Source organism: Lathyrus oleraceus, chromosome 3, assembly GCF_024323335.1.
Source record: "Lathyrus oleraceus cultivar Zhongwan6 chromosome 3, CAAS_Psat_ZW6_1.0, whole genome shotgun sequence".
NCBI lineage: Eukaryota > Viridiplantae > Streptophyta > Magnoliopsida > Fabales > Fabaceae > Lathyrus > Lathyrus oleraceus.
Genome location: NC_066581.1, coordinates 258,487,828 through 258,511,890, shown reverse-complemented (window position 1 = coordinate 258,511,890; position 24,063 = coordinate 258,487,828). Strand labels below are relative to the sequence as shown.

Here is a 24,063-nt window from a genome sequence, read left to right as displayed (position 1 = left end):
TTAGGTGTAGATATTGTTTCTTTCCTGTCTCGTACCATTCTAATGATGCCCCACTAAGACTATCTTGAAATCAATGGATGAGAAATTTTTCATCATGAGCGTACGTGACCATCTTTTGAATAAACATAGTCAAATGAGTTTTTGGACATCTAACCCCTTTGTACTTAACAAAATCTAGCATCTTGAACTTTGGTAGGATTGCGATGTCTAGCACTAGGCACATGTCAACAACATCTAGACCATATGCATCTTTTCCATCTATAACTCTTATTTGTTCACCCAGAACACGATACATTTGAATAACTTTGGTATCCTTAAGAGTTGTGACATTGATCACTAGATCTACCTCTCGAGGGTTTTCAGTAGCATGAGTAAGTGGTATATGCCCAACTTGAATAGTGGAGTGTTCTTGCACTGTAGGGATTTTATTTAAGACAATGTTGTGCGTTGACTGAGGTTGGATATGATCATCAATTTACGGAGGATAATCGTACGTTGGGTTATTCACCACAGTAAAGTATGATGTAGCATCAACATTCTCTGTAATGGCTTGCTGGAAATTGTTCTTCGACAAAGCTAGAAGAGCTTCCAACATCTAGCCCACCTTATGGTTCATAACGTCCATGTCTTTTCTCAAGGTAACTTGATTGAGTTACAAATGATCCATTATCCTTCGGTAGCTACCACGAGTTCGCTATGGGTACCGGGGAATGAGCTAACTGGTTATGAATAAGAGGTGACATGAGTTTTTTTGTGTGGAAGAAACATGCATGCATGTTGATGAATGTGGATGCATGAAATTCTTATGTATTTTATATAAAAAAATGTTTTTTATGAGAATGCAATGCATGTCATGTATAGATGCACAAGAGAATGTACGACACATTTTTAGACAATTCGCGCATAGTTGCTTATGACAGGGCGGTTTAAGGATACTTGGCTCAAGGTGAACCTTACAACGGGGTGGTTCTAAGGGGTTTAATCAGGTTCCCAAAGTCATGGATCATGTTTGAAAGTATTATCACTAAGGCGACTAATCGCAAGACGGTAATACCTTATAGAGGATCTACTCTAGTTGTGGTTTACATATCAACCCAAAAAGTCATATGTGTTACAGGTTAATACTAAACCATTACGGTGTCCAAGGTTTTAGATGCAACCTCAGAATCATGGATCCTGCTTGAAAATATTATCGCTATAATGGCTAATCTTAACACAATAATGTACTCAAGAGAGTTTACTCTGAGAGAGGTCTTCACATCGAGCCAACGAGTCCCAAGTCTCTTAGGTCAATACTACACAACCATCGGTCTTAGTAGCCATTGGATCAGGGTTCTACAAAGGGTTCCCAGAATAATGGATCTAGGTTGAAAATATCACCGCCAAAACGAATAATCGTGAGACAGTAATACTCTCAAGGGATCTCATCTTAGTGGAGTTCTCGCATCAACCCAACGAGTCTGATGCCTCGCAGGTCAATACTACTCAATTGTCATCCTAACTTATGTTTCTTCACATAGTTCGGGTATAGAGCTTTCCTCACAATATGCCCAAAACTAGAAAGTTCTAATAATACCATACCAATATATAGCAATTGAATAATATAATAATAAAACATATAAAGATAAAGAATAAAGTAAGCAAATAAAATCAAACACACAAACCAAATTAGGGTGGACTCAGTTAGGAAACATCCCCAGCAAGGTATCCACCTGTTGCGGTGCGAAAAATACCCGAGCGCGTCGCACGCTTAGAATAAACAACAGAGCTGGTACCGATCTTTATGTGTTCCAAAGGAATGGGAAAATATCGAATAAAACCTGTTAAAGCTAAGGGAAATGGTCTTCACAACTAGATCGGGTTCGGGAGTCGGTTATGCAAGGGGAAGGAATTAGCACCCCTCACATATGTTGTAGTCAATGGAATCCATTTAGTTAGTTATGTGAATGAGTGTTAGTGTGAATCCTTTGCTATCGTCTGCTTATTATGCGAGAAGTGAGAAAAAAATAGGTTTTTTTATTAATGTGTCTGACAAGATTTAAAAATCCTGCTCCAATGTATCTCCGGGTGCGATAGAAAATTCAAGGATACATAGTTCTTTGTATAAAAAGAATTGTTTATTGATTGCTTTTAAGGAGTGTTGCTTAGATTACATGTGAACGGTTAAACCTTTACATGATCCTCGTTCTTGGAGGGGGAGTCTTTGTTTGTTTTGTGTCAAAATGAATAAAGAACACTCGTTTCTGAAAAGGTTTTTGAAGTCGCACACAGGCAAAAAAGAAGTTTGATGGGTTAACTTGCTTTTAGGTGGAGACAGGCATTTTGACAGGGAGCTCTACAGCAATATTCAAATACCCAGGAAAGAAAGAGGCATAAGCCAATCACTCTCATCTAAGTTAAAGTTCATTAACGAAAGGCGATTATTCACACAGGGATACGTGAGGTTTAAAATGGTTTGACTTGTGAAACTTGCTCGACATTAGTGTGAGCTTTTTCATTTTTATTTTTTGAAATTGGTTGATCTTAATCTTGAGATAGCAGGTAACTAAGATAATAAAGCAATGAAAGGAAAGTGATAAAATTAAGAAAGCAATACAACCTTGTGGAGGGGATACATTTTTCCGAATCAGGATTGCGATAAGGATAATCAATATGAATAAATTTGAAACAAAGCAAGACATGATACACGAGATAAAACTCAATTTATCGACTAAGCACATCGCAAATGACTAAACAGATTATCAAAAAATGCATTTAATAATTTTTAAAAAAAAGAATTAATCAACTAAGATTTAATCAACTAATTTAAATAAAAGTAAACTAAATACTAATTTATATTAGTCAAGAAGAATAATTAAAAAAAATAACCAATACAAAGGGGGTGCATGCATTAATGATTCCATTAAATAGTAAAATGGGCTTAAGGCCCATCCTAAACCCTACCCATAAAAGAAATAAGTAATAAAAATAGAAAAGAAACAATAGAAGAAAAATGAAAAATCAGTGCATGAGAGATAGGGGTGGCGCACACTCGAAGAAAGAAGAGAGCATATTTCTCAACTAACCCATGACCAATAAATAGGCGACACGTGGCACAGCAAAAAAAACCCATTATCTCTTTCATGTTATTTCACGTGAATTAAAAATGCAGATACAACACAAAACAAAAATGGCTTGAAAAATCAAATGACAATAACAACAATCAAGATCTCTCTCTCTCTCTCTCTCTCTCTCTCTCTCTCTCTCTCTCTCTCTCATATTTCTATGCTCTCGCTCATATTTCTATCTTTCTCTCATTTATAAATCAAACCTAAATATCAACATCATAAAATAAAACTGGAGGGAAAAAAGAAACTACTAGAGCGATTCACGACAGCAGAGGTTGGATCCAATGAAACACACGTGATTATGAGCATGCGACATCGGCATTCATGATGGCAATATGCTTTTGAAGGATATTTGTGGTGTTGTGGTTCACACGATAGAGGAGGGTTCGTGGTGGTCACGACGATTATTAATAGGGGTGTTCATGGGTGTGGGTCGACCCACGAAACCCCTGACTCAAACCCACATAACTCATAAATTACCCTAACTCATTCATTTACGGGTATACTCAATCCAATCCATAACAACACGTATAGTTTTGGTTTAGGTATCGTGTTTCAGTTTTACAACTCACTGACCCGTTAACTCAACTCATTGATGTGTCTTTAGATATTTATATTATTTTAAATAAAAATATAAAATTAATATCTCATTAATAACCATAATTTTTCCAAAAACGTTGTTCTTCACCAATAATACTATTAGACCAATGAGTTTACATAATTTTAAGATTAAATGTTGTTTCTTGTTTTCTTTTGTATCATTCCCAACTTATGTATTTTATGGAAATAACGTGTCTTGTTAAATTTTATACTATTATAAAGTGTTATGTCGTGTAGATGAATTTTATTAGATATTATATGATGTGTTTCACTGAATTTGAATGTTATAAATGAGTATGATTGTATTGAGTTGTGTTACATTTTTTTAAAACCAACAAATATAATCATAAAAAATATTTTTTTTATTTGAAGCACAACCCGTAAACCCAACCAAAGTCAACTCATTAATGAACGGATCAGTTTGGGTCGTTTTTGACAATGAAATTGTGAGTTGGACGACGAACTCAACCCATTAAAGTTTGAACAGACTGGATAACGAGTTAGGCCAAATCTATCCAACCCAACCCGCGTACACCCTTAGTTATTAATGTTGCGCGATTGAGCAGCATGTTTACTATTGTCGTTGTTGTTGCAGCAAGAGAGTGGAGGTTCACGTCGGAGATGTTGTGTCGTCGCTGGTGTGAAGGTGTGAATATTGTGAGTTTGTTTTTTTTGGAAAAATGTGTGAGAGAGAGTTAGTTCATCCCCAAGTAAGAAGTACTTTTTAAATTAGTTATATATATATAATTGAAATAAAACTAAATAAATCAATAAAATCAAACACTTAAAATTAATTACGCTAAAATTGAAATAAGACCATAATTAATCCTATTTATTTTTTACGAATGTGTTGATGAAAAAAAATAAAAGAGATTAAAATGAGTAAAAATCGGGCACGAAAATGCTCAAAAAATTAAAACGAATGCATTACGATTATGAACACGAAATATACTTTCCTAAAATAGATAGGTTTTGATCAAATTTAGAAGTAAAAAATATTTAATTGAAAAGGCTCAGACGGATCTAAATGTGATCGAAAGATTCGAAAAATAAAACGAGCATGCCATGCTAAACTACGTGAATCGTAGATTAATAAAACTGACATAGGCAAGCTCGATTTTAAATTTTTTATCCGCTAATTTCACGTATATTTGAAAAATGATTCAACTGGTTTGTCTGTAGATCCGAAAATTTATTTTAGTCGACATTTAGGTATTATTTTGAAAGAAAAACATGTTATGATATTCAAATGATGTGAATGTCTTGTGAATGCATTTACTTATAGATCGATGGTCAAAATTGGGATATGACAATAGGGTATAATTATCCCGTACTCTATACTTATCTTGCAAATTCTCTAGAGGTGTATTCACATCCACCGTCAATTCTTAGTTTGTTTGACTTGCATCCACTTTGTTTCTCGACATACAACTTAAACTTCTTGAATTGTGTGAATACATCGCTCTTCCTTTCAATAAGATAAATTTTCATATATTTGGTGAATTCATCTATGAAGGTTAGGAAATAACAATTACCTCTATTTGACCTTAATCCAAAAGGTTCACACATGTCAAACTGAACAAGCTTCAATTTTTCTCTCGACTTCATGGACAAGTCATGTTTGAATGTTTTCTTAGTCTACTTTGCTTTGCATCATTCCTCACACATTTGACTTGATTCCTTCATCTGAGGTAAGCCATACATTTCTTCTAGTTGAGCATACCTAGACCTCTGAAATTTAGGTTTCATATCGGTGATGCCATAGCGAGTTTTTTTCTTTAATAGCAGTCAAATCAAGACATTGATGATCAACTGTGTTGATCTCTACTTTGAAGGTTTTGTTATTTTTCAATGGTGCCTTCAGAATTATCATTCCTTCAAATTATACACTTTAATCAGATTTTCTTCCAACTTCATGGTATACCCTTTTGCAAGTAATTGACGTATGTTTATCAAATTACTTGTCATCGAAGGTACATATAATACGTCAGTAATACTTGTCCTCTTACCATCTTTTCTCACCATAATTATGTTTTCTTTTCCACTTGATATGGCATGTTTGCCATCTGCAAAGCTGGTCACGTTCTTGACTAACTCACTTGGTGAACCAGTTTTTATTACCAGTCATGTGGTTAGTGCATCTTGAATCCAGGTACTACGTATTATTTTGTTCATTATTCGGTTGAGCATTGACCATGAGTAACATATCATCATATTCGTTTCCTCCAGCATGTGCACATTGCAGTTCGTCATTATACTTTTCTCTTGACTCCTTCTTTCTTCGATAATATCGAACATAATAAAAAAATCATTGATAGTTGTAACACTGCACCTCCTTCATATGAACTTTCTTCCCCGAATATTTGTTGTTCATGCCTTTCTTGATTTAGTCAGAGTGATTCTTTGAGTTCTTGTTTGACTTCTCATCATTTCCATAATTCTTTCTTTGCGCCTTTTCTTTTTCAGATATCTTGATGAATCATGATTGCAATGCTTATACACTCACCCTCTCCCTTTTTAGTAGCCATGCTTCAGCTTCATCTCATGAGCCTCTAATGAAACTTGAAGTTCTTCTAACTTCATCTTAACTAGGTTCTTGGACTCTTCAATAAACACTACAATGTAATCAAAATTTGCAGTCAAAGATCTCAACACTTTCTTAATCTTCTGCAAATCATTGATTGATTCACCACACGCCTTCATTTGGTTTGGGAGTAACAATAATCTTGAGAAAAAAATCAGCAATTGATTCTTATTTTTTTGCCTCAAACTACTTTTTCAAAATATGCAACTTCACCTTATTCAGTTTTTTATCTTTGTGCTACAAGTTTTTTAACTTGTCACACGCTCTTTTGGATGTTTCTTCTTTAATGATCTTCTCGAACACATTAGGATCTACACATTGATGAATAAAAAAAATAGATTTTTCATCTTTCTTCGTTTGTTCTTTATGCACAACCTTTTGAACATCATTTGTATTCGCTTCCAACATAAGTACTCAATCACTCAAGATTTCAGCCACATGTTGAAACCTAAAAATGACATTCATTTGCTCAATCCGCCTCTCTAGGTTTACAACTTTGAAAATCGATAGATTCACTAAAAATTGCATTGATGTTGTGTTAGCATTTGCCAATACAAATTATCTCTGAATCATAATAGGACTTGTAGATACAAATTTGTTAGAACAATTAGAGTTTTCAAGAAGTTGATGAAGAGAGGGTAAGAGAGAGAAACTAAATCATGTGAAAAGAGATTTATGAAACTACTACACATAGACTTACAACATTATCTATATATATAGGCAACAAATCATACAACTTACAAACGGCAGTATTTGACTATCGAATAGATGCTTATACTTTGACAATATGTTGCATTCGGCTAACACAATTATGTCTGTTGAAAAATAAGAGACTAAGAGACATTTGAATAAACCGTATGTTTTAAAAACCACTACAGAGACTTTATTATATATAAATAGATTACAACTAATTATATGATATAGTAGATGTGGAATTATTCAATATACAAATATTTAACACTATATTTACAAATATCAACACTCTCCCTCAAACTTGATCATATAAGTCAAATGCATCAATCTTGTTACATATATAATTAATTCTAAGACTTCGTAGGGATTTTGTAAACACGTGTGTCAATTGATCATTAGAGTTGACAAAGTTTGTGACAATGTCATCTGATTCAATTTTCTCTCTGACAAAGTGACAGTCTATCTCAATTTGTTTGATCCTCTCATGGAAGATTGAATTTGAAGACTCAGAATTTTGAAAAGTGAGAGGCAAACCGAAGTGATGACACAATTTGAAAAAATAAAAATAAAATTCTCGCTGGAAGATAGTGGGTCAACCAGGTAAAGCACAACGAAGAAAGAATTGCCTCTTGACAAACACTAGATACCATATTGGAATACAGGAGACTAAGAGACATTTGAATAAATCATATTTTGAAAAACACTACGGAGACTTTATTATATAAAGAGATTACAACTAATTATATGATATAGTCGATGTAGGACTATTCAATATAGAAATATTCTTAACCATCTATATTTACAAATTTCAACAATGTCAAATACAACTTTCCTAAAATACAGAATTATATCATCTCATATCATTGAAAATTTCAGGCATCTCCATAACTATATAAGCAAAAACAAAATATGCATATATTTTTTTGTTACATCATAAAGTGGTCTTTCTACTTCTGAAAAAAGAGATGAAAGAGTTGAGCAATAATCACAATTGATAAACCAACAATTACACAGGTGGTGCAAACTTCATCCCATAATTTAAGTCCAATTAGTATCTATGATGAAATCCACAATATACAAAGGAGGCACTCCTCAATTCCCATCAGAACCTTAAGTTAACTTCTAATAATACAAAGGAGGCACTCCTCAATTCCCATCAGAATCATAAGTTAACTTCTAATAGTACAAACCTTGTGATCTACATCACAAGAGCATACAGCATTCTTCTTTCAATCAACCAAGGAAATACTTAGCCATCAGATCAAAGAATAGATTTAGATTAGTTTTGACAAAAAAAGGACAGAAGATAAATAACAAATTGATCAAGCCTCATTAATTGGTCTTCGAAGACCAAAACAAACAGCTGATCGAAAAAGAGGAGGTGCATCTTCTGTCAATACCTCTGCATCCAACTTTTCAATATGGGCCCATATCTGCATAAACAATATAAATGTTGCATGATGTCAGATGATTTACTAAGAGGTACTAAAAGTGTGCATAAAAATTAGATTGATTTCAATTTTTGCAAAAAATTACTACGATTATATTCAAACTTAAATTATCATTACCTCAGATGCGTACTGCCTAGAAAAGGCCTTCACATAACTCAAAGTAGTGATACACCACTGCTCCTTTTCACCTACATTATAAGCAACACTTTTCTTCCCACCATTTAACTGACTGTAGAATAGATTAAGAAGCCATAGTTAATACAAAGCAATAGTATTTTTCCACAAGATAAATTTGGTAGTTGTTGAATATGCATCTTGGTAAGATAAGGACAGGCACGGGAACCTGTTTTGAGGTATCTGATTCTCATTGTCTACTTCCATCGTTGAAGGTTCTTCGAGGTCAACTACCATCTCTTCAACTTGGGCAGACTTCCATTCGCGAAGTGTTCTAGCTCCAGATCCTTTGGGAAGGCGATCAGTCAATACATTTGAGAAGCTTTTGAACAACAAGAGAAACAATGCCTGTGTGAACCAATAGGCACCAATGGAAGGAAAATACTGTGAGAAACAGAACTTCAAGTGCATGCATGCAATTCAAATTAGATGGGTCAGCAGCTACCACTTTGAACCAAAACCAAAATTATAAATCAAATAAAATATAAGAAGCTAGAGGGAGCTACAAATGAAAGTGAAAAGAAAATCCATAATTGTATAGTACTATTTTACGTGCCTTTTAACAAGACAGCAATCATATAGCACTATTTTACGTGCCTTTTAACAAGACAGCAATCATATAGAAGTGGTTAGATGCTTCTCCGGTATCTATTTTACCTTTTTTACTGCTTAGGAGGATTTGTTTTTATCTATCATTTCATACGTACCACTACCCTTCTAATAACATTTCTTTTTCTGCACTCTCGTCACAATTTAGCCAAAATAACCACATTAGATCTGGGGCTGTGTACAAAATAACCCGATCCTATAGTTCTCTATTAAAATATCATCCTTCCCATTAACTGAGATCTTCCCACGCCTAGAAAAGGCTATTTATGTGGCCATTGTGTAGTCTAAGTCACTGGAGAGACTGAATATTTCTAAACTATAATCATATTATTGGCACATGGTTTTTTCAAACATTTTCAAATAGCTCCTGTACACGGCATAAAATTGTGTCCAAATAGAATGAAGTGGCCTTTCAAGTGTCACATTAGATAAGGAAAAAATGTCTCCAGACTATTAACCATTTCAAATTTTACATCATTTACCTCATTTTCATCAGTTGCTCGGGCAAGAAGAGCTTCTTTAGCTTCTACAGAATCTTGTATAGATACCAGCTCTTCCTTTGCTTTTTCAGCACGTGATTTCAATCTATTCATTCTTACAGGATTGTCACCGATAACTGGCTCACCGTCCACAAGTCCTAGTTTTGACTCTGCAGCATCTAGCTCTGTTTTCGCCTCATTGGCAGCTACTTCAGCTGATGAAATATTCCTTTTGAGAGATGATATTTCTTTCCTTAGATCAGAAATACGGTTGTAAGTTTTGCTTACTGCATTTCTAAGAACCTGTTGGATGGAAAACAATGTGGCAACTATAAAACAAAATAAAGTATGCATGGCAAGGACAAAATAGTTTAAATATGTTATGATTTGTAAATCGTCATGATAAAAACATGTAATTCCCAGCACTTAAAATGTTAAAAGAATTAGTCATGCAAAGCTGAACAAGCCAAAAGACAACAAAAGTAAGACATATTTCCAAATCAATGTAAATTTTACTGAGAAAGAAGAATTACAAATGAATTATCCATAAAAGCTAGATTAAGTACCTCCCATGGACGATCTGACAAATGAAATTGCTCAACATTTTCTTCTGAGAAGACCCATCTCACAATAGCCAGATTTGATATAAGCCGGTAGCCCATCATTCGGTCAATTGCTATTGCAGTCATTTGGGTGTTACTCTTCCAGAAAGAACTGACTTCAGCTATCAGCATAATTTGCTTATCTTCATCAGGACATATTTTTGCAATGACTTGCCCATATCTTTCTAATACAGTTATCAAATGAGTGAAACTCTTTGATCCAATATTGAGAAGAGTTTGTATGACAACTCTGAGTGTAACTTCTAGACTATTATTTGAAGACACACTTTCATCAATCCATGAGATAATTTCACGGACAGGTGCCTTCCCTTTAACCATGTCGTTGAGATTTCCAGACAGCAGGTGTTCGTTGTTTTCTTTACCATCTTCTACACCGAGATTGAAATTTGGTCCACCCTTCGGAGGAAGCAATTCTTCTAAGCCAGGTGCATTCTCAATGCTCTGCACAAAATATAATGAAAGGAACAATTGGAAACCAAACTAAGGCCTATTCCTTTAAATGCTCATGGAAAATCATCAACAAAAATACATAGCGAGACTTCTCTATACTCTTTTATGATTTTCGAATATGAACCATAACTACAAAATAAACCACAAGTGGCAATGCAGTAATGCATAAATACCTGTTTGACTTTGTCCCAGTATGACAAGCGAACTTCCCTCTCCAAAACCTCTTGAACAAAGACACGTTGAGGGGCCCACCTAGGGAGATCTAACACATAAGCCCACTCTTCCCAAGGCCAGATGAACTGAAAGTTTGACCTGTATGGCAAAAACCATCAACCACTTTGAACATGAACAAATTAGATAGTAAAGATACAATTCAACACTTTTAAGAGTAAAAAAGAGAAAAATACCTATAATTTATTTAAATAAGATTAAGATTTCAATACATATTGGCATGAAATGTGACAAAAAAACAGTTTCACACTTCACCAATTTCCTAAGTACCGAGCATAACCGGTGCAAACAACTTTAACGTGAGAGTCAAGATAGCTATCTTTTGTTATCACATTTCAATTTGCAACTTTAGCAAATAAACTTAATGGAAGCTTAGACAGGACAATTATTAGAGTGGAGATGGTATTAGAAAAGGGAAAGGGGGAAACAGGATCTAGATCACACAGAATTTGAACAGGTACATATCATCTCGAAAGATGAATGAATACCGAAATAGCAATTGCAAAAAGTTGAAACATACAAATGATGTGAGAACCAAAGGATTAGTCGTGTTCGGCACTCCATATCCAAATCAGCAATCTTTTCAAAGAGAGCACGAACTGCTCCAGCAACAACTGCGGGAAAAGCTCCTGGAAGAGCCTATTATGTAGCCACAAAAATAGAAAGCAATAAGTACCAAACATTAAGTGGAAATTGCAATCTGTATAAAATTGTAAGGGAGAATGATGATTCCTCGGTGATGGAGAAAATAAGTAAGCAATGTTAAGTCCACTTGAAATTACCTTACAGAGGTCAATAATAACCAGTGTGTAATACACTGGTTTGAAAGGTGGTTGTGGAAGCATCAGCAGCTGTGAGAGACAAACAGTGAGAGAAAATATTATTATTGTCTGCATCTAATTTACATATTTTAGTTTAAATTTAACAATTTAATTATATAATAAAACTAGGTGGGTTAGCTACATGAACATAAAACACTTTTTCCTATCTAGAATCATATCTAATGATAGGAAGGGTAGGCAGCAGTCAGGTTTGGTTGGATAATTAAATGTGCCAATATTGTGTGGCATATTGAGCTACTCTGATGAAAAAATACATGGAAAAAAAATTCTGCTAAATCAAAATATGAAATAAAACATGTCTGCATTTAATTTACATATTTTAGTTTAAATTTAACAATTTAATTATATAATAAAACTAGGTGGGTTAGCTACATGAACATACAACACTTTTTCCTATCATGAATCATATCTAAGGATAGGAAGGGTAGGCAGCAATCAGGTTTGGTCGGATTTTTACTGAAAAATCCCAATCCACTGCTAACAGAAAAGAGTAAATATGAATCTGCTTTCATCCATTTAAGTAGTCAGGCTTGGCAGGTGAGGATACAAAGAACGAATTGGTTTGTTTTCCAGCAATAAAAATGACATGAGGAGCATCCATTATCAAAGTAGGATTTTGAGAGCCACACAAATGAAATTGGTACATGTAATGTAAAATGAATATTGATTTCAAGACTCAAAAGAGGATGGGTTGGTAATTCTAATCAAAAAGCATCATCTTTGTTACCAAATTGAGGCACTCTTATTGGAGACGTGCACTTAGTGCTAGCATCATGCATAGCAATGTTGTCATCTGTGAATGATGATTTCTCGGAAAATTCGTACTCCCAAGTGGTGGCCGCAATGACATCATCATTTGCACCGTGTGGTCTAAGAACTTGGGAATCACCTTAGTTGTTGTTAATGAGAGCTAGTAGCTCATGTGTTTGGCTTTGCCATGTCTTTTAGAACAAGAAAGCCTCGCTTGAAGGTAAAGAGGCGTGAAACAAGGTCTTCACATAGATGATGGAAGGAACGTGTAAATAAAAAAACAAAGATGGTGGAACGAATATTATTATTGTTGCCTCCTTTGCATTAATTAATGCCTATTGCCTACTGCCATGTGCCTATTTTATTCTAACTAGAGAGTCTCATTTCATATGTCGCCGTCTTCCAATTCTCCCCCACTGAGTTGTACCAAAATCATAAATTCACAGCAGTGAAATTCACGCGTCCGGGCTTGCGTTGCCAAAAAACCAACACGCATCATTTTCATTACCAATAAAGCAGGGCGCAACAGCGAGTAGTCATCATATTCATATCAGTTACTATTCAAATATTTGAAGCATTTCGGTCAGGCATGGGTTCTGATGGTTTAAATCTCCTATAAACCTGTTTGCACCCGCACATATGCATGATTTCCTTTTTAGAAGAGTCGGGTTTCAGGCGGTAGCAAAAATTTTACCGGCACTAGTTAAACCATTTAAATCCATTTCTAAATTATTTTAACGATAATCTTCCTTGATCTCCTCCCTTTAACTATTGATCTATACATTTACTTCAATTGGTCTGGCCCCATTACTGTTGCTTCTATTCACTACACGTGATCAAAACACCTGAGGGCTAGGGCAAGACTCGACCATCTTCATTATTCAGGAAAAGGACATTTTGATTATCTTGGTTTCAAAGCGACCAAAGACCTAATATTTGCTGGAAGTAATCCTGGTCAAGCCCAGCATTTTAGAGCATGCCTACTGTTTTCTAACCACGGTCCACCCACTGCTCTTAATTTAATCCCCTCTCTTCAGACAAACTCGTGGCTTACCCATGAGTTTCTGTTAACACAGGTCTCTGTTAAATTTATGTTTCTGTAATGTATACTCAAACCCTGGTGTTGAATTTTTGTTTGTATTGTGTTGTGTTCTTCATTGTCATGCCCTCACTGTTCTTTATTTCATTAAAACATATTCTACCAACTACCTTTTTTAATGGTGATTGTGTTTAGACTCTGACATTTGACTAAGAATGCAATAAATTTTGAATAATTCATTAAATGTGTAATATAAACTATGCCATATGTTTATAATCAGTGTATAGTAGCCCTCTAACTAGAGTATTTGGGGTTGTCATCCTGCACAGCGACCACAGATTGATAATGCCATGCACCAAACTATCATAGTACAAAATATCTCAGCAAAATTGCCTCTAGCTTCTTATTCCTAGAATCAATCACCAAGACCAATACCCAAAATATTGTGGCATGTGTAAGGTGCAAACTAACACCTCACATATGTACAATGAAAAAGCTTCAACCTCGTCTATAAGTACAGTCACTTGAGAGTGTGAAATGAGAAATGATGTCACCTTATTGCATTGCACTTTGGAAACTTTCTTGAAGTGGAAAACACTATTCTTTAGCTAGTTATGACATAATATACTAAGAGAACTCTTTGCTTTGTTTTTACATTCCTTAGTTATTAAGAATGACTCATACATCAATGAAGAGCAGTTTATTTGTTTTTAAGCTTCTGAAGTAGACTTATTAAGGATTACTCAAACATCAATGAAGAGTAATTTCATTGTTTTTAAGATTCTGAACTAGACCTGCCAAAGCCCGTACTAGACCTGCCAAAGCCCGTGTGGAGGGCCAATGCAAGCTTCTACAAATAATCTTATAATGTCAAAGCACAGATTACACACAAGTAGGGCAAAAGAGATAGCAACTTTACACTATAATACCTGAGAGAATATTGTCTCAGCCATGAGGTACTCATATCTGAAGGTAACCGGCAGTCCAACCATGAAAGAAGCGCATTCCTTTCGACTAGCTTTGCATGAATCCAAAAATGAGAATAGTTAAAAATACATTGAGAACGTTTTAACATGAAAAGTGTTAAAAAAAAGAGATTAAGTATAACAAGGATAAGAAGGGTTCTAATAAACTCTAAATAACATAAATGGATAAATCGTAATTTTTGTTGATATTACCACGCACGACACTTGATGGAATTAAAATTAAAAGTTAACTAGACAAAATTAGCACAGTATGATGTGTTTGAGTAAATTTTACTAGTAATTTCTTATTTGCACTTTCATCACATCATCACTAATAATATTCCATTATAAAGACATTTAGCAGTGTATACTAACCTGCCATTGAAATACAGAAGCACATCTAAGAGATATTCTTCCACCACAAACCGATCTATAGGCTGCAGATCCTGCCATCCAAAAGATTTATTTTATTGAATCCATTATGTGATTGTGGTTGGCAAAAGTGACATTTGAATTAAAATAAACCTAGCCTAAGCATTACTATTACACATGAACCCTGAAAAGCTTCATGTGTTCAGGAAATTATCAGCAGATTCAACAGGCATAAAGAAGTCTGATGCTCACTAAAATTAAGATAGCTACTTAATGGGAGAGAAGAAAGAGAGAAGTACAAAAGCAGATTGTAAGAAATCTTCCCAAGTAACAACAAATGATATCAAGACAATGCACATCAAAATAAATTTTAAACCTCAAATCTTATATTCAAGGGGAAAAACATTAGCAGATGCCAGAGACTAAATTGAAAAGATGATGTGACACCATTGCACATGAGATTACTTCTCCCTTAAACAGGTTAAAGCTAGAGAAGTAAACAAGTTTTTAAAAATATTTGCATGATTTAATCACCATCGAGTATAAAATAAAAACATCTTTTTGTTCAAACTTATATGTTGATAGTTGTAGATTAATATGCAATGAATGCAATAAAGTTATTTACGTTCAAAATATAAATATAGAATAGAGCAACAAAGTGGCATGAGTCGGGAACACAATAGTTTTGTGAAGAATGATGTGCCATAGATGCTGAAATCTTTGGTGAAAGAACCTTAAAAACATTGTTAGGTTAAAATGCCATGGAACTGGAAGATCATATCATGAGAATTGCACCAGATATTTTTGAACTATTTCATGAAATTATCATAAAAACGTTGCTGTATGAGAGTCAAAACTACATGGAACAAAGAAGCTTTCTACAAAGTTTCTAAGTTAGAGATAGATGCTCTTTCTTGGGTACACCAGGGTGTACCCCGCAATCATTTGTTGAGACTAATCCCTAGAGGTAACTGAGATGTATTTAAGGGGTTGACATCTCCCAACATATGTTTTTCCTTGTGCACAAGGATCAAAGTCCCGAACAAATATATAAAACTTGTGTCACGCCATGTTGGTTAATGGTTAGAGATAGATTCTTTTATGTTGGACTTTCCGCCTTAATTGCGGTCAGCCCCTAGTCGCCTTTATTGCGGCATTTGGCTTGCCTTCATTGCAGTCCCTAACACCTTCATTGTGTTGGCTTTGAAGGGATGGATTTAGTCCCACATTGCTTAGAGATATGGTTTGTGTTGTGTTTATAAGTGGGGGCAATCCTCACCTTACAAGCCGGTTTTGTAGGGATGAGTTTGTCTCAACCCAAATTCTGAGATTTTATATGCTAAATTTGGGAAAGAATCATCCTAAGAATAACTTTCGTAAGTTTTATAGTCTTGACAGGCACGGCAGCTTTCAAAAGCACAAACTATATACTTCTAAAATAAACCTGTTGCTTTTAAGAAATATCCTCAAAACAGTTTATCGGAAATATTTCTGTACAAAAGAATGCAAAATTCTTGCGAATTTTTTCAAATGAAGGTATAAATAATTGCTTACATAAATAGTTAAAAGGATTTTATTTATGAGAAGTTCTCTCTATTAAAAGCTTAAATTTATAGCCTAAAAGGAAAAGGAAATCTTTACATCATTGCAATAAGATTTAGAACTTTTCTAGACTACGCCAAAAAAAATGCAAACCAGATAATTAAATGCTTTCAAGAAAAAGTGTGTCAATTATTTCATCAATTTAAAAACAATAGAAACACAACCAATCAGTGAGTAAACATTGTTTCAAATCAATTGAGTGTTTGAATAAGAAAGCCCAAATAAACGGAGGGAAACTGAACCTGAATAGTAGTCAAATGGTAAAAGAGACAAGTTTCCATGAGAAAGATTAAAAGAAAGAAAATTAGTGCAAACGAGCAGGACAAGTATTATATAGAAGGCAAATTACCTCCATTTTACTGGAAGGAAATATATTTAGCCGCCGTATTCTTTGAGGATACTTTAATTCTGCCTCGTGCTTCTCTTTACCAAAAGATACACCAGAAGGAACTGAAGGCAGGTTTGGTAAGTTGGAGCAGCTTATTGTCCCAAATTGATGGGACTTCCCAGCAACCAGCTGAGCTTCAAAGGAAAGATGGGGTCTTGGAACTAACAATTAAAAAAGAAAACGTGATCAGACAGGGAAATAAATGTAAACAAAGTTGACGAGTATGACACAGAATATAACAAGGGAAGAAAGAAAAATGATGATTCAAATAAACAAGTTGTACTAAACAATATCACTTCGTATACAAATCAAGTCTGATGGGTGGTGTGTGAGAACACGTCATAGACCTGTGTAGTGTAGCACACTAATATTCCATAGTCAGTTTATGTTATTCACACAGTCGTCAGTAACTGAAACCAATGCCCAGCTCACATGGAATATGTTGTCTATATAAACACTAAAAATGCATTGTTATCATTATGAGAAACACTTCACAGAAAATAACATTTCACTGAATCTTTAAAGAAGTTATCTGCAGTTCAGCACGTGAATTTTTTTTATAAAATGGGGGGCTCAGGCCCTGCCTGTGCACATAAACTACCTGCTCTTGATATGAATGAAGTGAAGGGCAAGTAATATGATGCGTAATTTATTTCTAAGTTAGTATTTCAGAATTTTTAAATTTGAATTTCAATATTTATAGGATAAGATTTAGGTTGGAACAGAATTTACCTATTCAATAGGATTATTATCATCTAAATTTAAATGATAGTAATTCCAGGGAAAGGTAGTTACTAACCTAATTAATTAGGACTTTTCTTTTATTGTAAGCCTATTTAAAGGCATTTAGATTGGCAATAAAAATCAATCCATAGTTATTATCAAAAAAATACTTGTGAATTCAAGAAGAGACTTTGTCAAGGACAAGTCCGCTTCTGCTTCTGCCTTCACCATAGGACTGTGTCAATACGATCCAACAAAAGGGACCATAACATAATACTTTTTGGTCGAGACCAAGAAATTCAAACAATCCAGTAGGCAGAAATCCACAAAAGAGGGAAATAAATCCATGACCTCCAAGTAAACCAAATGATATTTTGAAGAGATTGCAAAATGGATTTGCTCAACCATATTAGTTCATTCTGAAGTGGCATAACCTATACATCATTAATGCATTGGATGATGTCTGTTCCTTTATATAGTCATTGATTATGTACTTAATAAACTGCATTAACATACACTGCTAAAATTTGCATAAAGATAAAACTTACCACTTTCAACTTTCCATCCATTGCTTGATAAAACTTGTATTCTGTCCCATAAGTCCTCCAAAAAATCCTTAAAAAAGGCATAACAAAAATAATCTGCTTTAAACCCATTTTGAGCAACTTAAAAAAGGGGATAATAAATAAACATAAAAATAACAGAGCATTTCTTTCATTCTTTTTACAAATATTTGAAAACATTCTGCTTGAATTATAGCAGAAATGGACTTTATATTGCCAATGTTATTCTAAGAATATATCCTTCCACTGTTTTTAAGTTCAGCATTGATAATAATACCCTAACAGTATCAAAGTAAGTTTAATTTTTAAAAACTCGGTCTTCTAAGAAAAACATGACACGGTAGGTTTTCTAAAATTTGAAAACCCAAGTCATTTTGCAAAAACCCAACCCTGCTTCCCTCTTTCCCAACTGCATAGAACATGAAACAGACTCGCAATCCCTCGAGTTGGCGGCAAAAATCACAATACCACTATGATATTTCGCATGTCTGATCTTAAGTGCAACACAGCACAATGAAAGGAGTTTGGATTGCAGGATTGCGTGATCCCATAAGTTAACTTGCAATCGAACAACATTGTATGGGTCCCATAAAAATCATGTGGGACCGGCATGAGTTAGTGGAACCCATATTCAAAATAGTAGGGCCGTTTGAATTTCAACTAATGAAAGAGAATGTGTTGGAAAGAGTGTGTTGCAAGCAAGTGCTCCTCAACTTTTAGGCTGAGCCTCAAATGTATAACTGCCAGTAAATGTAAACAATCTAAAATTTGGAAGTCCATTTAATTGTCTTAGCCTAGGCAGGTGCATTCATAAACCAGAAAGTGACATCTCAAAATCCTAATTTTTACTTTCTAACCAAAAACAATAATTTGATAGCATGGCAAACTTACAAAGTTCTGGTATGCCTTCAATAAATGCAACACAACATGTACGACCCAATTCATAAAAAAGATACATTCGAGAGAATAATAACAATTGATATGTTGCTCAAAGAACAGACAAATAACTTGAAACTAAGTATTAGCAAACAGAAGCCAACCTTGTTACTAAGATCTCTCTCAATTTCATCATCATTCTCAAAAAAGGATAAACCGGTGTCAGAAGTATGCTTTCGGATGCTCAAGTAAGCTTCTATAGCAACCATTACTCTCTCAATATCTTCGGGAACTTGCTGTGAACAGATGTGACATGTCATTCAATAGAAAGGAATACTCAGTGAGTAATGAAATGAATACTATAATTTCAACAAACATGCACATTAAAATATGCCTACAACAGCAAGCCAAGAAGCTGAATCATTTTCTGCAAAATTTGTAACTTCTAAATATAAGAAAATGCCAAGATGCTTAAAAAATGCCAACAACTATAAGCCTAGAATATCCTATAATATCTTTAATATTATTAGAGTATTATAATTTGTTTTTTAGGATCACTTAATAATCTTAGAGTACCTTAAATAATTTCATAGGATTTGTTTTTATATTACAGATTATTTGCTGATAAAAAAAATTCTTACTATTTAACATGATTTTTTCCCGATTTCCCAAATTATTTAGAAATCAGTCTTTTACATCAAATAGTATCAAGATACTATAACTATCTATTTCTCTCCACCTTTTTACTACAAATCAACTTCAACAGCCTCGCTAAAGTTTAAAAAGATAACCAAATGGTTAAGGATCATATAATTACCTCAACAAGTTCAGCCCCACCCCACGGGAGGCATGATAAAATGCAAGTTATGTAAAAGTCAGCACATGGCTGCCATAACGGATTCCCTTTTTCCTCGTCTACTGTTGTGGCAGCTGATGATAAAAATGTTTCAAAGACACCAACTAGAGAGTTTGGTTGAAGAGCTTTACTGCACATCTAAAGAATTTGAAAGAAAGCAACCAAAACAAAATGAAAATACATTTCCCAATATATACTATAAACACAAGCCAAAACATATGAAAACTGCAATACTAATAGAACAAGAAAGAATAGAAAATAAAATGTGAATATATTTGTACATACATGTGTTAAAATATTAATGATGGGGAAAGAATTAGAAGCCAAATGTATGATAGTCTAATAGGGGACAAGCATTTAGTGAAAAATCAAGGGATTTCCTAACTACCTCATACTGTACAGAATATACCACAAACAACTATGAAGTTAGTTGAGGTACACTATTTTTCTACCAAAAAAACAACAATGCCAATACTTACCATAACAGTCATCAGCCTCGTTAAAATACGAATTCCATTGCAGTTTCCAGTATCTAAGGCTTCCTAAATTAAAAATACAACAACTGAGCAACATAGAAATGTATAATCATAAAACATAAACCAAACAGGAGACATTTGCAGATCAAAGTAAAACTTGAATAGTTTATTATATTTAATAATTAAAACAAAATTAAAGTAATATACACTAACATTTATCATGAATGAAAGAACAAATACAAAACTGATAGTGTAAGTATTTAAAAACCATTGATAAGAATCATTAAATGCTCTGATTCTTAGTTGAATGGTCCATGGTCTCATATTCACGAAAACAAATTCGAAGAACATTCAACAGCTTAAAGCTGTGCACTTGACTACATAAGGATTCCTAACACCAGCCTCACATTACTCACCACCTTTCAGGAATTCAAGTGCAAATGCAATGGTCATAGGTTAAAATATGAAATTACTAATTACATGAAACTAATGAATTTTATTCTGTTTATAATTTGGATGGTATGATGACTAAGTATAATTTTGATGAGCTTTGTGGCTATTCAAGTACAGCTTGAGGGAATAGGTAACCTACTTCATTCTATCATGGCAACCTTAGTGAGTTAAATAGGCAATGAGTGCTTTTGGTGGAAGTAAACAGTTTTTTGTATCAGACATGGTCAAAAGACAAACACTAGAAAAATCGCAAGCCTTAGAAAGGAGGGAAAATCACAAGCCCGCTCATAAATATTTTAAGGCCATATAGTATAAAACCTGCCATGTCATATCACTACGACCAACTTTGGCAATTTTGGATTAAATGGTGACAATCTCTGCTCCTAACTCGAATAATAGTTTTTTTATCAAGCATCCGTAAATATGAAACTCTAAATTTGTATTTTTATAAAAGTAGCTTTCAAATTCAAATACCAAATAATCCATATGGAAGGTAGCAGATATATTGCTGTGCAAACAAACTACACTTCAATTTCAAATTCTAATATGCAACATACGGTTAAAATTGCTAACTAATGTTCAACAAATTACAGACAAATTATTAATACAGAAATGTTCCTATACCTGAATGTCCAGGTTAAAAATTAATATTATCTACAGGTATTAAAAAAGTTGAAACAACTGCAAGTAACTAATCTAGTAGCTTCAGTGGCTTAATCACTTACCTGAAATTTAGAATGAGTTTTTTCCACCAGTCTTTTCACAAAATCCTCACTTTCCAAGTTAATCAAGCCGATCTGAATAAGTATAAGTAGAAAACCCAGGAAGCTCAAAAACTAAATTTGGAATTCGGAAACTACTCAACATGTACAACAAAAAATCATGATACATAATTTAGATGGGAAGTAGTACAAGAAAAAATCATAATACATAATTTAGATGGTAAGTAGTTGTGGAAAAAAATAGAAGATACAGAACTGAAAACTGCATAATTACAACCTATACAAATATTTGGCATTTGTTGCAAAGTGCATCAAATAATGGTGCAATATAAGTCAAAGGCAACAAATGTGACTAACTAGGTTAACTCCATTGCTTCTTTTACTATGTCAATGTCATTCAAAAATTTAAAAATTTATTGTTTTTCAAAAACCTGCTTGTTATATGCACTGCAACTTTGAAAGGCATGCCCATTATATATTATATGCGTCTTTTATGAAAGATTACCACTACGATGCTGAGAACAGAATAATGTTGAAAATAAAAAGTGGTCTTAGTGATAAAAAAAAGGGGAAAATGGACAATAAATCATTAAAAAAAAATTCTTTAACCATATACATATCTACAAGCTATAAGCAATGTTTACTATGCATGTCTAAATTTTAATGAACAGTTGAAATTTGCAGAGCTGACGAGTAACAAACTTGTGTAATATAAAATTTATTATATTTGCAAATGAAAATTAAATTGTATAGGGAAAAGTGGGAAAGTTAAGACACTTGGTTGATCAGATAAATAAAATAACCAATATACATAACTACAATTTCTGATGTAAATCATTCCCATAATAATTAGATAGACTTGCACTGTCATAACTTATTGTCCACCAAGCTTCTAGTACTGATTACTCAAAATAGTTCGGCTTGTTCACACATATAAATCAAACTCTGAAAACAAAACACATGCTCACAATAACACACGTACCCAATGATGATAATAATAAGAGCATCTTATTATTATATGAGAAAAAAATGCACTAACTAAGAGGAAAACATTACAACATACGGTGAAATAAATAATGCAAGCCATTTGCATTTCAAGAGGGATAAAGAGAGAAGGAAATCTCTACCAGGGTTCCATAGAACGGAATCTTGTGAGGCAATTGCTCAGAACATGTAAGAAGGAACTGCATGAAGACAATAATGTAAATATCTCATCTCATGATACTAAACACGGAAGTGTCATATAGCAACAGACAAAAGGACAGCGTATAACAATTAAGCAGGCACCCTAAACACACCGGTAAGTGTAAGCAGGTGTCTAAATATGAAGTGCACCACACAGTGAGCATATAACAGCATCATTATAAAAAACATTAGAATAGTTCAATTCAGAAAAAAAAACATGTGGAGGGAAAAATACAGAAGGACAGCTAGAAAATCCTTATACCGATTACCACATATTATAGTTCTTCATTCTAATCAAGCTTCAATGTCCATTCATATTACTGAAATAATTATTTTTTCCTAATCCATACAAAGCTCGTGCTAACTAGCATCCTATTTTCTCCCAATAGAGCACATAGATATCATGGGAATAAGAAATCACTCAATTGAAACAACCAAAAAATGCTACTCAGACCTATGAAAGGAAGTTGAAAGTAGATAACACATTCTAGCCTCTTATACATGCATCAAAGCAGCAAAAAAAAAAGGAAATTCAAATCATGTGAATTGATTCATTGATAATTAGGTTTAACCTAACCACCAGAACTTAGAAATTGACTTACCTCCAAAAGTTCAGTTTCGGAGTGTTCGAGCTCACGACGAAGGGCACCGAAACATGTTTCCTAAAAAATCAAAAAAATCAAAAAGAAAAATTATCATTACAAAATCGAGATGAAGAATAAGTTGAGATCAGAAAGAGAAAGAGAGAGATGGAGGGGGAAAACGAACAATGTGGTCTTTGAAGTCGGAGGAGGGGCCATATTCAGGGCTTTTGTCGCCGATCCGTAGAAGAAGGCTTCTCCAACTACTCATCGTGTTGTGCGACACTACACGGAGAGAGTATAAGAACTGAAAAGAAAACAAGGCACGAGAATGAAGAAGAAGGGGCAACGGTAAGTAATTGTGTTCGCAGGGTTTAAGTTTAGGTTTGAACTCTGAAGTGAGTGAAGACGAGACCCCGATTTTCAACTCTTAACCCTAACAATAGCTAAACTAAACCCCGAACACGTAGTGTTACTGTTCTATTTTATTTTATTTTATTTACTAGATATTATTGTTCAATTTACTCTTATATTTTGTAATGATTGAATATGAGATTTTGCTCATATTTATATGTCAATCTTTAAAAAAAATTACAATTTAATAATTGACAATTGATGTGTGAATTTTTTTTTTAAATAAATCTAGTATTTTCAAATTAAATTTTAAAA

The 24,063-nt window shown here is 33.9% G+C and overlaps 1 protein-coding gene across 1 annotated transcript; it reads right to left on the bottom strand.

Annotated features, from left to right (window-relative positions):
• Positions 1 to 7,958: 7,958 nt before the first annotated feature.
• Positions 7,959 to 23,854, bottom strand: LOC127126763 (nuclear cap-binding protein subunit 1). The gene is made up of 19 exons (XM_051055754.1): positions 23,582 to 23,854; positions 23,416 to 23,475; positions 22,756 to 22,812; positions 21,632 to 21,703; positions 20,457 to 20,519; positions 19,939 to 20,115; positions 19,286 to 19,417; positions 18,231 to 18,297; positions 16,921 to 17,120; positions 14,973 to 15,043; positions 14,562 to 14,646; positions 11,784 to 11,852; positions 11,522 to 11,640; positions 10,944 to 11,082; positions 10,264 to 10,761; positions 9,701 to 10,000; positions 8,779 to 8,957; positions 8,553 to 8,664; positions 7,959 to 8,417 (listed from the first exon to the last, which is right to left on the bottom strand). The coding sequence occupies exons 1-19, from the start codon at positions 23,663 to 23,665 to the stop codon at positions 8,307 to 8,309; spliced, it is 2,595 nt and encodes an 864-aa protein (XP_050911711.1). The 5' UTR covers positions 23,666 to 23,854; the 3' UTR covers positions 7,959 to 8,306.
• Positions 23,855 to 24,063: the final 209 nt, after the last annotated feature.

Bases quoted from the DNA above. Each gene is read 5' to 3' on its own strand.
- LOC127126763 (XM_051055754.1), bottom strand. From the start codon at position 23,665: ATGAGTAGTTGGAGAAGCCTTCTTCTACGGATCGGCGACAAAAGCCCT. The intron at 19,418-19,938 runs GTAATTATATGA...ATCTGTTCACAG, and splicing joins GTGGGGCTGAACTTGTTGAG to CAAGTTCCCGAAGATATTGA. The intron at 8,418-8,552 runs GTAATGATAATT...TTGTTTATGCAG, and splicing joins CTAGGCAGTACGCATCTGAG to ATATGGGCCCATATTGAAAA.